The sequence below is a fragment of the Garra rufa genome, chromosome 12 (genome assembly GCF_049309525.1).
Source record: "Garra rufa chromosome 12, GarRuf1.0, whole genome shotgun sequence".
Taxonomy (NCBI): domain Eukaryota; kingdom Metazoa; phylum Chordata; class Actinopteri; order Cypriniformes; family Cyprinidae; genus Garra; species Garra rufa.
In genome coordinates, this window is record NC_133372.1 from 12,657,720 (window position 1) to 12,669,998 (window position 12,279).

At 39.1% G+C, this 12,279-nt stretch overlaps 1 protein-coding gene across 4 annotated transcripts in view; it reads right to left on the reverse strand.

The window, feature by feature from the left end:
- Window positions 1–2,486: 2,486 nt before the first annotated feature.
- The window catches only part of adam23a (ADAM metallopeptidase domain 23a), a 32,937-nt gene continuing 23,144 nt past the window's right edge, over window positions 2,487–12,279 (reverse strand). The window contains exons 23-27 of one of the 4 annotated variants that reach the window (XR_012357214.1): window positions 11,795–11,963; window positions 8,768–8,879; window positions 7,440–7,530; window positions 4,524–4,715; window positions 2,487–3,886 (exon numbers count right to left, since the gene is read on the reverse strand). Coding sequence is in view for 3 of the 4 variants with exons in the window: in XM_073851292.1 (XP_073707393.1) it covers window positions 3,841–3,886; window positions 7,440–7,530; window positions 8,768–8,879; window positions 11,795–11,963 (418 nt within the window). In the remaining variant the exon portion in view is untranslated. Of the gene's footprint in view, window positions 4,716–7,439; window positions 7,531–8,408; window positions 8,500–8,767; window positions 8,880–11,794; window positions 11,964–12,279 lie in introns of all 4 variants that reach the window. The other 3 variants (XM_073851292.1, XM_073851294.1, XM_073851293.1) reach the window with 3 other exon arrangements.

Sequence of the window (12,279 nt, forward strand, 5' to 3'; positions counted from 1 at the left end):
TGGCAGCCAACTGCGGGTAGCAAAATAACTTTCCCTTACTTGCAACCAATACAAGCCAGTTTCCAACTCTCATAACATCACAAGGTTAAACGGATAGTTTGCCCAAATGTATTACCCACCTTCATGTTGTTCCAAAGGAAGGTAGTAAATACACGGGTTTGGACGACATAAGGGTGAGTAATTCATTGACAGAAGTTTCATTTTTGGGTGAACTATCCTTTTAATTATAACCCATACGAATAAATGACCAAAACATTACGATTTTGTCTAAAAATATATAAATAATCAAATCATATTAAAACTAAGCAAAGAGCCACAACATATATGTGACCCTGGACCACAAAACCAGTAAGTAGCACAGGTTTATTTGTAGCAATAGCCAAAAATACATCGTATGGGTCAAAATTATTAATTTTTCTTTTATGCCAAAAATCATTAGGTTATTAAGTAAAGATAATGCTCCATGAAGATATTTTGTAAATTTTCTACCATAAATATTTCAAAAGTAATTTTTTATTAGTAATATGCATTACTAAGAACTTCATTTGTACAACTTACAACTATTTAGATTTTTTTTGCACCCTCAGATTCAAGATTTTCAAATAGTTGTATCTCGGACAAATACACAAATGGAAAGTTTATTTATTCCGATTTCAGATGATGTATAAATCTCGATTTCAAAAAATGTACCCTTAAGACTGGTTTTGTGGTCCAGGGTCAAATATAGCAAAAAAATACACAGTTTGATTAGAATAACTGATACACAGTAAGAGAACAGAATGGTAGCCTATGGATTATAATTATAAGTAGATAAGTAGGTTATTTAAAAGAGTTTTTGAAATATAATTATATAAATATGTAACATTTGAGATAAGCAGAAAAAACAATATCAATTTTACCTGATTTTACATGTGCATATAGGTTAAAATACATGATGTAGGACATAAAATTAAAAAACTAATCTTCTGATACCATTACCAATAAATGTAATAAGAAGTCTGATACCATTACCAATAAATTTATAACATTTAGTATTGATCAATAAGTGACCTATAGTTAATGATTCTATAGTGAATTTATATGCTGTTTTTTAATAGGTTTTAATACTAGACATTTTGAATGTTTTTTAATGAAATATATTATACATAAAAAGTCAGAATTGTGTGATATAAAGTGACAATTTTGACTTTTTTCTCAGAGTTGCATGATATAAACTCACAATTGTGACAAGTAAAGTCAGAATTTGGAGATAAAAACTTTACTTTTTTCCTTGCAAATTAGAGTTTGTATCTCGCAATTCTGACTTTTTTATTCAGAACTGTGAGATATAAACTTGCAATTGCAAGTTATAAAGTCCAATTTTGAGGGGGGGGGGGGGGGTGTTCTCAGAATTGTGCATTTATATTCTCACATCTCTGACTTAATTCTATTGTGAATTATATGCTGTGTTTTTTAATTAATTTTAATACTAAACATTTTAGATGTTTTACATTATGAAGTCAGAATTGCATGATAAAAAGTCACAATTCAGACAAAGTGAGAGTCTGGAGATGAAAATTCTGACTTTTTTTTTCACGCAATTCTGACTTTATTTTTTATTGCGTGATATAAACTCACAAGTGGGACAAATAAAGTCAGAGTATCGAGATGAAAACTTGCATTTCAGACTTTTTTTCTCTGAATTGTGAGATATAAACTCACAATTGAGATAAATAAAGTCAGAGTATGGAGATGAAAACTCGTAATTCTAGCTTAATTCTATCGTGAATTATATGCTGTGTCTTTTTATTAATTTTAATACTAGACATTTTAGATGTTTGTTGTTGTTTTTTAAATGTAATACATTATAAAGTCAGAATTGCGTGATTAAAAAGTCACAATTCTGACTTTTTTCTCAGAATTGCGTGACTCACAATTCAGACAAATAAACTGAGAGTCTGGAGATGAAAACTCGCAATTCTGACTTTTTTCTGACTTTATTTGTCCCAGTTGTGAGTTTATATTACGCAATTCTGAGAAAAAAGTCAGAATTGCGTGATATAAACTCACAAATGGGACAAATAAAGTCAGAGTCTGGAGATGAAAACTTGCAATTCTGACTTTTCCCGCAATTCTGACTTTTTTTCTCAAAATTGTGAGATATAAACTCAAAACAAAGTCAGAGTCTGGAGATGAAAACTCACAATTCTGACTTTTTTCTTAGAATTGTGAGATATAAACACAATTGTGAGTAATAAAGTCAAATTTTGAGTGGGAAAAAAGACTGATGTGTTCTCTAAATTATGCATTCACAATTCTGACTTAATTCTATAGTGAATGTATATGTATATGTATTTTTAATTGATTTTAATAATAGACATTTTGTATGTTTTTTTAATGTAATACTTTGTATTCATGTGTTTGGAATCAATTATTTTTACCTATTTCTGGATTGAGATTATGAAAAAAAAAAAATCTCCAAGAGGAAAGTTTTTGTCAAGTTTTTTATTATCATTATTTGTTGTTTTGGCAATGTTTCCATGGGAACATGAGATGGCTGTAAAAGGGCTCAGGGTTTAGAAGATGAGTTCAAAAACCTGATGGTGTAGATCGATGATGGTATAGAAAAACACCCTCTCTCTCTGCTCCTTTTCCAGCGGCTTAGCCCCAAACTAGAGCTCCCTCTACTGAAACAGGCCCATTCTCCTAAGAATATCAATTAATATCACAAGTGCCTCAATTATGCTGTCCCACACAGATGACAATGACATTTTCATTTTCAGAAGCTGAGATTTTCATAGAAACATTCATTTTAAGTAATCAGAAGCTTATTATAATGTCAAACATAGATGGCCGAGCATATAAAAGACTGCCTTATTATTAATCCGCTAGCTTGAGATCAATTTCATTGTGAGTCTCAGTTGAGAATTCTTTACCAAACCGTAGGGTTTGTGCAATGTTTCCCCTTTGCATAGTAAGTAAATGTTAACTGTTTTTCCTTTGACATGCAGATACCTTGAAAAGCGCAGCAGGCTGTGTGGGCTCCGCCCCCAGTGCAGTTACATCATGCAGCTCTCTGATTGGCCAGTGATGGCATTCAGGTCAGGGCAGACCTACAGGGCCCAGCCAGTTTAATTGTTTTTTCTTTTTCTTTTTCTTTTTTTTTTTCTTTTTATGGGGAACAGTAATTGACGTCATTAGGCATATATAACAGTGGTGATTTCCTCATGCAGCAGTATATGCTGCTGGCCAAATGGATTGATTTTTTTTTACTTTTTTGTTTGGGTTTCATTAATACTACAGAAAATGCCTGCAATATAACATGCTGAAAGAACAAAAAACGTTAAAGCTATGCCTTGAAATGTCTGTCCGATATGGGTCCCTCTATTAGGACATGGTCATTTAGCCCATTGAACCTAGTGGGACTTCAAATCATTCTTTTTTTTAAATTAACAATATGTTTGTCTTGCATTGGTGTCCCTCCTCTGCCATGCGAGGTCCACAGCTGAAGCTGGTCATGCCTGGGTCGGAACCGGAGGTCGGGGCGTGTAAACAGGAAGTCGTGCCCCGATGAGTGGTACCATCCACTACCAGTTATCAGGGTTGCTAAACGGCTCAGTGTGGATGCTCAGGGCCAGGGGGCAAAGGAACGAGGGCAGCGCTAGAGAAGCAGTTCTACGTGACTTTGGATGAAAAATGTTCGACCGTTCGGTCCCTTTCTTCTCTCACTTTCTGTCCTTTTTTTATTCAAGTAACGCCAACGCCGTCGGCAGCGGCGTCAGCGGCAGGAGAGGGTACAGTCCGGCGGGTTCTGACGAACCCAGGGGCGCACTTTAGGCAAGGACGCAGTTCTCTTAGCCTTTAGATGGCACTGGCGTTAGGGTCATATCGTCTTTTCTTGACATTTCTTGGTGATGAGGACAGACGGGACAAAACAAACGAGAGGGGGGTTAGTGCAGGCAATGCCAGAGACATCAACATACATTTTGCTGCCCATCTTACCGCCTTAACCCGCAGCAACCACGTGGTAGTTGTTTTATCAGCTTCGTAATCAATTCAAATCATTTAGTGAAATGTTTAGTCGCCGTCGGGTTGCGGCGGGTAAAAATGGCGGTTCTTCGCAGCGACAAAAAGAGACACAGAGTGTCCCTCCGCTAACTGGGGGTGAGTATGTGTTAGAAAGACAACAAGGGATGTGGAAAAAGAACATTACCTCCTGGGAGAAAACACGGACATAGACATAGAAAACAGCAAGAAAGAGTGTACAACATCGAGGGTCAGAAAAGAACGTCACACCCACAACATGAACGACGACGATACCACCAGGAACAACAAGAAAGGCAACAAGAACTGCAACAACACCAACAACAACAACAACAACAGGGGTTTGACACAACCTCCCCGTAGCGTGGCTTGATGTGGGGCATCCCAGCAGTTTAACATGCACCTGTCCATAGAGAGGTTAGGTGGGAGACGCCACTATCGCTGTGTAGGGGGGGTGACTGGGGTAGCATGCAGGTGCAGTGCAGCGCGTGTGTCTGTACCAGGTCTCTGTGAAGCAGGCAGTAAAGGCAGCGGTGCCGGGCGAGTCCGGGTGGGGGGTGAGGGCTCTTGCTCTGTTCTAGGTTTTCAGGGGGGCCCAGGGCCTTCCGGGAGATAAGAGGGCGTGGCAGCCAGCCATGGCACAAAGGCTGCCTACGACACAACCTCCACCCCTCTCCGCTCAAACTCTCACCCTTTCAGACAACGGAGGGGGGATTGAGAGAGAGATCACGGCGAGGAGAGCGGGTCAGAAAGTCGTCATCCCTGCCCACCCCGTCCCGCCCCAACAACCCACCCCGCTTCTCAAAAAAAACAAGGAAAACAACAAACACCCCTCCCCTCCCTTCACTTGAGGTGAGCCCAGCCTTTGTGCGATGCTCTGATAGCACTCCGCTTTAGCTCTGGCTTGGTGCCAGTCCGCATGCAAACTCTAAATGGGCTCAGTCAAGATGCTATGTGCAAACGAGCATGCTGCGGTGAGCTAAGTCCTCTTGGATGATCTCCAGATCTCAAAGCTAGCTTCCCAGAACTTGCTCCTAGTTGGGTCTATGCTGGCCATTAGAAAGCTTTTACATGTCCTCAGACAAACTTGTTAGTTGCTAATCTACATTCAGATACTCTTTATCAACCAAATGCATCTGCGACATCTTTAATGTTACACACATTTACTGGAATATTTAAAGCTACACTATGTAACTGTTAAAGCATAAAACGTCACGTCTGGAGGACATTTGCTATTCTGCACAGATGAAATTGATGGCTTAAAATAATATATCTCTTAGCAATGAAAGAAATATAGATATCTTAAAATACATCTTATGAGCAGGTAAGTAGCTTATTTGCAAATATTTGTTTTAAAGGAAACCTACTGAAATATAGAAAGTAGTAGATAACCCATTAAAGATTTTAAAAAATCGTTTCATACATATTTTGATTGCACTTGGTGAGCTACTGGTGCTACCTATTGCTATTTTTAGCGCAACACAACTTAGAAGATAAACTACTGAAACCATGCCACATTGTGCTGCTTTTGGTTGTAATTTTTTAGTTGAAGGGCAACAAGAGAAACAATGCAAGTCTTCACTGCTTTCTTAGCGATAAGAAGAGGAGATAACAATGGGAAGATGCCTGTGGACGAATAAAACTACCTAATGACCCGCATCTTTGCTCTCAACAGCTGTGGTCTACTAAAACCTCAAAAGCATCAGACCTAAAGTGGAGAGAACAAAAACGCAGGTCTTTAGGAAGTTTTATTCGTTTTATTTATTGTTTTATTAAGCCACACAATGTGACATCCGATTTGTTTATTCCGATTTATGCTGTGGTAAAAATAGCTACAGGTAGTAGCTCAGGTCAGTAGCTCACAGTGTGCAACCATATGATGACATTAAAATAATGGTGCCTCCCATAGTCCCAAATATGTATAAAACAATATGGATTTTTTAAGTAACAGAAATCTTTCATGGGTTTTCTACATACAACATATTTCAGTAAGAGACATCATTTATGTTATATTAAGCCATACAAATCTTAATACCCGGGGTTACCTTTAAATTAACATAAAAGATTGGTAATTCGGACATTAGACATAATAACTGGTATTCATATCAGATTAGGAAAAACAGGGGTACCTTGCTACACTCTTAAAAATAAAGGTGCTTCACGATGCCATGGAAGAACCTTTTTTGTCTAAATGGTTCCATAACGAACATTTAACATCTGAAGAACCTTTCTGTTTCACAAAAGCTTCTGTGTGACGAAAGAAGGTTCTTCAGATTTTAAAAAGTTAAGAAAGAGATGGTTCTTTAAAGAACCTTTGACTGAATGGTACTTTTATGGCATCACTGTGAAGAACCTTTTAAAGCACCTTTATTTTAAAGAGTGTAGAAGGTTATCTGGTTTAGTGGCAATCAATAATGTTTTGTAAACCTAGTCAATGCATAGTAAATGCGCAAACTAAACCTATTTCTGAAAAGCCAAGCTAATGTTGATTAGATTTTTAGCATGGACACTGTCGCTTTAATTTTTTTGCTCACAAACTCTTTTTGTTACGATGTTCGTTTTTGTGGCCTGACCTTTTTTCTGTTATTTATGGATGTGACGTAAACACATAGTTAAATCTGTCCTGACCACTTTACAAATAAGGCAAAATATAGTTTAGAAGATGGATTTACTCTGCACTTGCTCATTATTTATATTCTGCTTACATCGGACAGCAAAAAAGTTACATAGTGTAGCTTTAGGTAAGCATATAATGATACTTTCTCCAACAGTACCCATCTTACTACAACTGTTCATAGCATTACTGATAATATACACGTTTTAAGTGTTAGCATGTAGTTAGCAAAAAAGCTACACATCAGTCTTCTCTTTGATATTGTCATTAATTCATAACTGTCATTACACATCTTGCTCAGTATCCATTTTACCATTTTGCTTGCATGCATGTCAAGCGATGGGCCAGTCTGCACGAGGTTCTGCTACAGTCTACAGAGCTCTAAACCAACTGGGTTACATGTCTATAGATGTAGCCAGATCATTTTAGTGGCTGATTTTTCTTGTTTGGTTTTCAATAGCTACCATCTAGCTATCATGTGCTTATCTGCTGTCACCTGTAAAGAACATATTAGCATAGTTAATAAAATGTTACGTTTAAACAACTTACAATGACATGTATTGTTACATAAAAAATGACAGATTACACTTATAGTCCCCAGCACTTCAAATGATGACCTAGTTTTAGTATCTGTTGTCTGTAGCAGAAGCCCAGGCCCTTGTGTATGTGTGAATGTGAGTGTGTAATGGTAAGTGTTGTGTGCATGTATGCAAAAGTGTTTGAGAGTGTGTGAGTATGTTTAAGTGTGAATGAGCCTGTTCCAGGCTGGCAGGCAATAGGAAGCATGCGGTGCAGCTCTTACTTAAATCCCCATCCCGTCCCCCCCAGCACTATGGCTGCCATCAGGATGGCCCCTGCGATGGAGCCTATGATAAGGTTGGTGGCGCTAGGACCTGTAGAAGGGTATGATGGGAGAGAAACATGACGTAAGCTGCAGGGGGAACCTGCACAGCATGCAGGGTTTACACATCAAATGCTGGACTTCACTTATGTTATACACACTTTCAGTCATGTGAGTACTCAAGATAGGAATCCTTAGGGTCGATTTCGCTCAACTTACCCTTGATAGCATAGTGTGTGTGTGGGATGTTATTGGACATGGGTGTGGAGAATTTAGGGGCTGGAGATTTTGGCACAGGGGAGTAATCAAAGATGGTTTGTAAGGTAAGATCTTAAAGCACCGAGGTTTTTAGGCTACGCTACCAATACAGGACTGCCGAAAACAAATGCACGGACACACAAAGAAACGCTAACCCACAAACACACTCACGGTGAACTTTCACCCACTCACGCACACGCGTCGGACCTAGTTAGAGTGGAATATTTAGCTCAGCTCAGAAAGTGGGTCAGTTCTGAGGGGATTTTGTGTCAGGCATCTTATGTCAATGTCAGTCCAAGTCATCTCATGTTTTTCCACCTTCCTCGTCTTGTTCTTCATTCTTGATCCTCTTTTCTCGCTTCGAATCTTTTGCTCTGTGTTAATGCCCCACATGGACCAGAAAGGGAAGCACCGCAACACTCCATTAACACAGGGTGATAATAAAAATATCCATGATAAATAGCAGCCAAGGGAGAGGAGAAAATAAGAGATATACCAATCAATCAGTCCAATTACACAACAAAAATTACAAGGCACCATCACATTCAACACAACGGACAAAGCCACTGGGAGAACACGTACACACAACCGCACGTACACGCGCACACACAGGGGATCACAGGATCTCCCTCTTGCTGGGGGAGTGGCATTAAAGGGTTAAGAGGTGCTTACTCTATTCCCCACCCTGTGCCTCCAAAAATCACCCCCAGGGCCAGAATGGTCCCTGCCACTGCCCCTATCAGCCTGTTTGTGGCCACGCTCACTGTGCAGAGGAAATAGGGGTGATTCAGCAGAGAAAATGTCACTCAAGACCCCAAAAAATTGTACACGTACTAGTGTTTGTAAAAGTCTTGTGAGTGGGAAAAGTCACAATATCAAAATGGGCACCTACAAAAAGCTGTGATCTTTGGAAGTGGCTTTGCAGTGGATTGGAGTTAAGGTGTGTATGCATCTGAGGGTTAGGGTGTTAGTTCTGTGTATGTATATGGCAAAGTTTAAAGAGGTTTAAAGAATTAAGAGAGGTCACGAACCCTTGGGACCCGGGTCCTCGATGACGGGCGGCTCTTTTGGGGGGTCGTGCATGCTGCAGTCCGTCCCTGCCCATGTAGCATCACAGGTGCAGGTAGCTTCATTATTGCACACCTGAAAGACGCACGTAACACAGACAGTTGAAGACAGTTTCAACTGATTTTAACCTTATACAGTGAGGGAAAAATTATTTGATCTCATGCTGATTTTGTACAATTGCCCACCGACAAAGAAATTATCAGTCTATAATTTTAATGGTAGGTTTATTTGAATAGTGAGAGAATAACAAAAAACCTACACAAGGCTGGAATGGGCTACAAGACCATCGCCAACCAGCTTGGTGAGAAGGTGACAACAGTTAGTGTGATTATTCGCAAATGGAAGAAACACAAAATAACTGTCAATCTCCCTCAGTCTGGGGCTCCATGCAAGGTCTCACCTCGGGAGTTTCAATGATCATGAGAACAGTGAGGAATCAGCCCAGAACTACACTGGAGGATCTTTTTAATGATCTCAAGCTGGGACCATAGTCACCAAGAAAACAATTGGTAACACACCACGCACTATAAAGCACGTGTACAGGCCTGTCTGAAGTTTGCCAATGAACATCTGAATGATTCAGAGGAGAACTGGGTGAAAGTTTTGTGGTCAGATGAGACCAAAATCGAGCTCTTTGGCATCATCTCAACCTGCCTATGACCCCAAGAACACCATCCCCACCGTCAAGCATAGAGGTGGAAACATTATGCTTTGGGGGTGTTTTTCTGCTAAGGGGGCAGGACAACCACACCGCATCAAAGAGACGATGGACGAGGCCATGTATTGTCAAATCCTGGGTGAGAACCATTGAAAGTGGGTTGTGGATATGTATTCCAGCATGACAATGACCCGAAACACATGGCCAGGGCAACAAAGGAGTGGCTCAAGAAGAAGCACATTAACCTTTATACCATAGAAAATCTGTGGAGGGAGCCTAAGGTTCGATTTTTCACACGCCAGCCTCAAAACCTTAATGATTTGGGGACAATCACATCTGACGATTGTCAAAAGGGTTTTGCCATCAAGTACTAAGTCAAATACTTATTTCACTCATTAAAATCCAAATCAATTTATAACTTTTTTGAAATGCGTTTTCCTGGATATTTGTTTTGTTATTCTGTCACTCAATGTTTAAATAAACTTACCATTAAAATTATAGACTGATCATTTATTAGTCAGTGGGCAAACGTACAAAATCAGCAGGGGATCAAATATTTTTTTCCCTCACTGTAATCCTCTGAACAAGCAAACTAGACGATTTGACCAGACCGTGAGGCCACACACTTGTTAACTGTAGGAACGATTTCACAGTGATATGAGATCCCATGAAGACTTGCAAAATCAAACTTGACTAGAGAAGGAAAACACATGGAGGACAATCAACGTTGTCAGCTGGCTCTCCTGCCGCATGTTCTGTTGTACAGTGAAAAACTAAATATAAAATGGGTGATTCTCAGTACTTTTGTATCATGTTTGAGGCTGCCAGGTTTCAGCTATAGAAGCATGCAACATCCGGTAGGTGGTGCTTGCTCATTCTCATAGGTTATCGCAGGTATCACACCAGGGGTGAAAATCAGGCTTAAAATTGCCCCTAAATTCTTCTTAGTTTTATAAAGAAAAAATCGAAATTTTTAAATTTGTACATGTGCTGAATCTTTATGTTAAAAATCATTTTATAAACACTATACGAAATTGGTTCTATAATTTACACAATGACATTTTATACAGAATTCTACAGAATAAAAAGAACATTTATTTGAAACCTTTTATAAATATTGTTAAAAATGTAAGTCTTTACTGTCACTTTTGATAAAATCAATGCATCCTTGCTAAATAAAACTGTTAATTTCTGTAAAAAAAAAAAAAAAAAGTTTTACTGACTCCAAACTTTAAACGGTAGTGTAGCTGCCCTTATATTTTAGGAAGGAGGTCACTCGCAAGGGGATTGCTATGTTTGAGAGGCCTTGGCATTAAAAAGTGTGAAAACCCCATGTGATTTCAGCAGATTTTTTGCCAATTTCAATACCTACTAACCAAAACTCAGTCTTCCTAAGACATCTCAACAAACAAAATGTCAGCAAATCCCAAAACACAAAATGGTCCACAGGCAGACAATAGCCATGTTTCCATCACCTTGCTTTTATGCGCATGTTGAAGTATCGTATCAGAAATGAGTAATGCCTCGGAATTTTTCAATTCGCAAAAAACACCCACTGTTTTTTATTTGTGCAAAAAAGGGTTAATGCTAATAATGGGAGATGGAAACTCATTTTGCGAATAAATTCCTCCACATGCGCCAAAAAAGTCACGTGACTTTGGACTATGGGATGGGATGACTTGACTAACCAGTGGACCGATCTCCTTGCACAGCATCTGACATGTTGTTATGGTCATTCTAAAAATGCTTGAGCAAAGTCTGTCGCCACAGTATTTCTGTATTATTGCCTCCTAGAATTTTCTTACAAGACTCTATTCTCAAACAGCAGGCATCTGCCTACGAAAGCAGTGACTGCATTTACTGTGTTCTGCAATTTATTATATATGAAAATTATTATATTAAGTAGAGATATTTAGTGCCAGTTCATCAGGAAGTGAGAATTCTGTCCTTTTTCATATAAATTAAATTCACAACTTTGAATGGAAACCTGCCAAATGTGTCTGATTGGCTAGTTTACTGATTTACAATGTGTGCTGTCTTACAGCAGATTTAAGCACACTTAAAATAAAAATCAACCCCCTTCTTATAGATATTGGATGTCCATGACAATGTGTTATTTTCAGTTGTTGTGGAATAGATTGTCATTCCTCTGGATATAAACCGAATGCAGGGGATGAATTCATTCCCTGACGTTAAAATTCTGGATTAAATTTGTAATTGGATTTGAGTGGATTTCTGGCTTTGCTGGGTTGAAAAAACTAATTATTTTCGAGGCTGACTGTGGTGTGAGATCCATCTAAGCAGCAGAGAGTGTCAGATGGTGTTCACTCACGCCGTGAGAAGAGCAGACTCGGCCGCTCGGGCCAGACGGACAGGCTGTGAGGTTCAGGGAGGAGATGGGTAGACATTTCCGCTCAAGGCACATCATAGAGGGGCCACACGGCGTACCATCTTCCACATACCCTAGATCAGTGTCATCATCCAGCAGCACGTGTCCCCCACTACAAAAGAAGGAGAAAACAGTTAAAAAACAAGCATTTCAGGAGTATTCATTAAAGTATCCACCTTTTTCTGCTACGCGGAAGTAAACTTATGGGTGAGACATCCACTATAGGGAAATAACGAGAAGAACAATAACATGCAGTAAAAGGTAAAACTGTTTGCACTACAAACCAGTGTGTTCATAATTAAAATAATATATTAAAATAACATGGTAAGAATACACCCCAATTTGCAATATCAAGTAGCAAAACAAGCTAAAAATAGCTGAACTTCAATGAGACCAGAAGCCAAACCCGTAACATTTATAAATGGCCG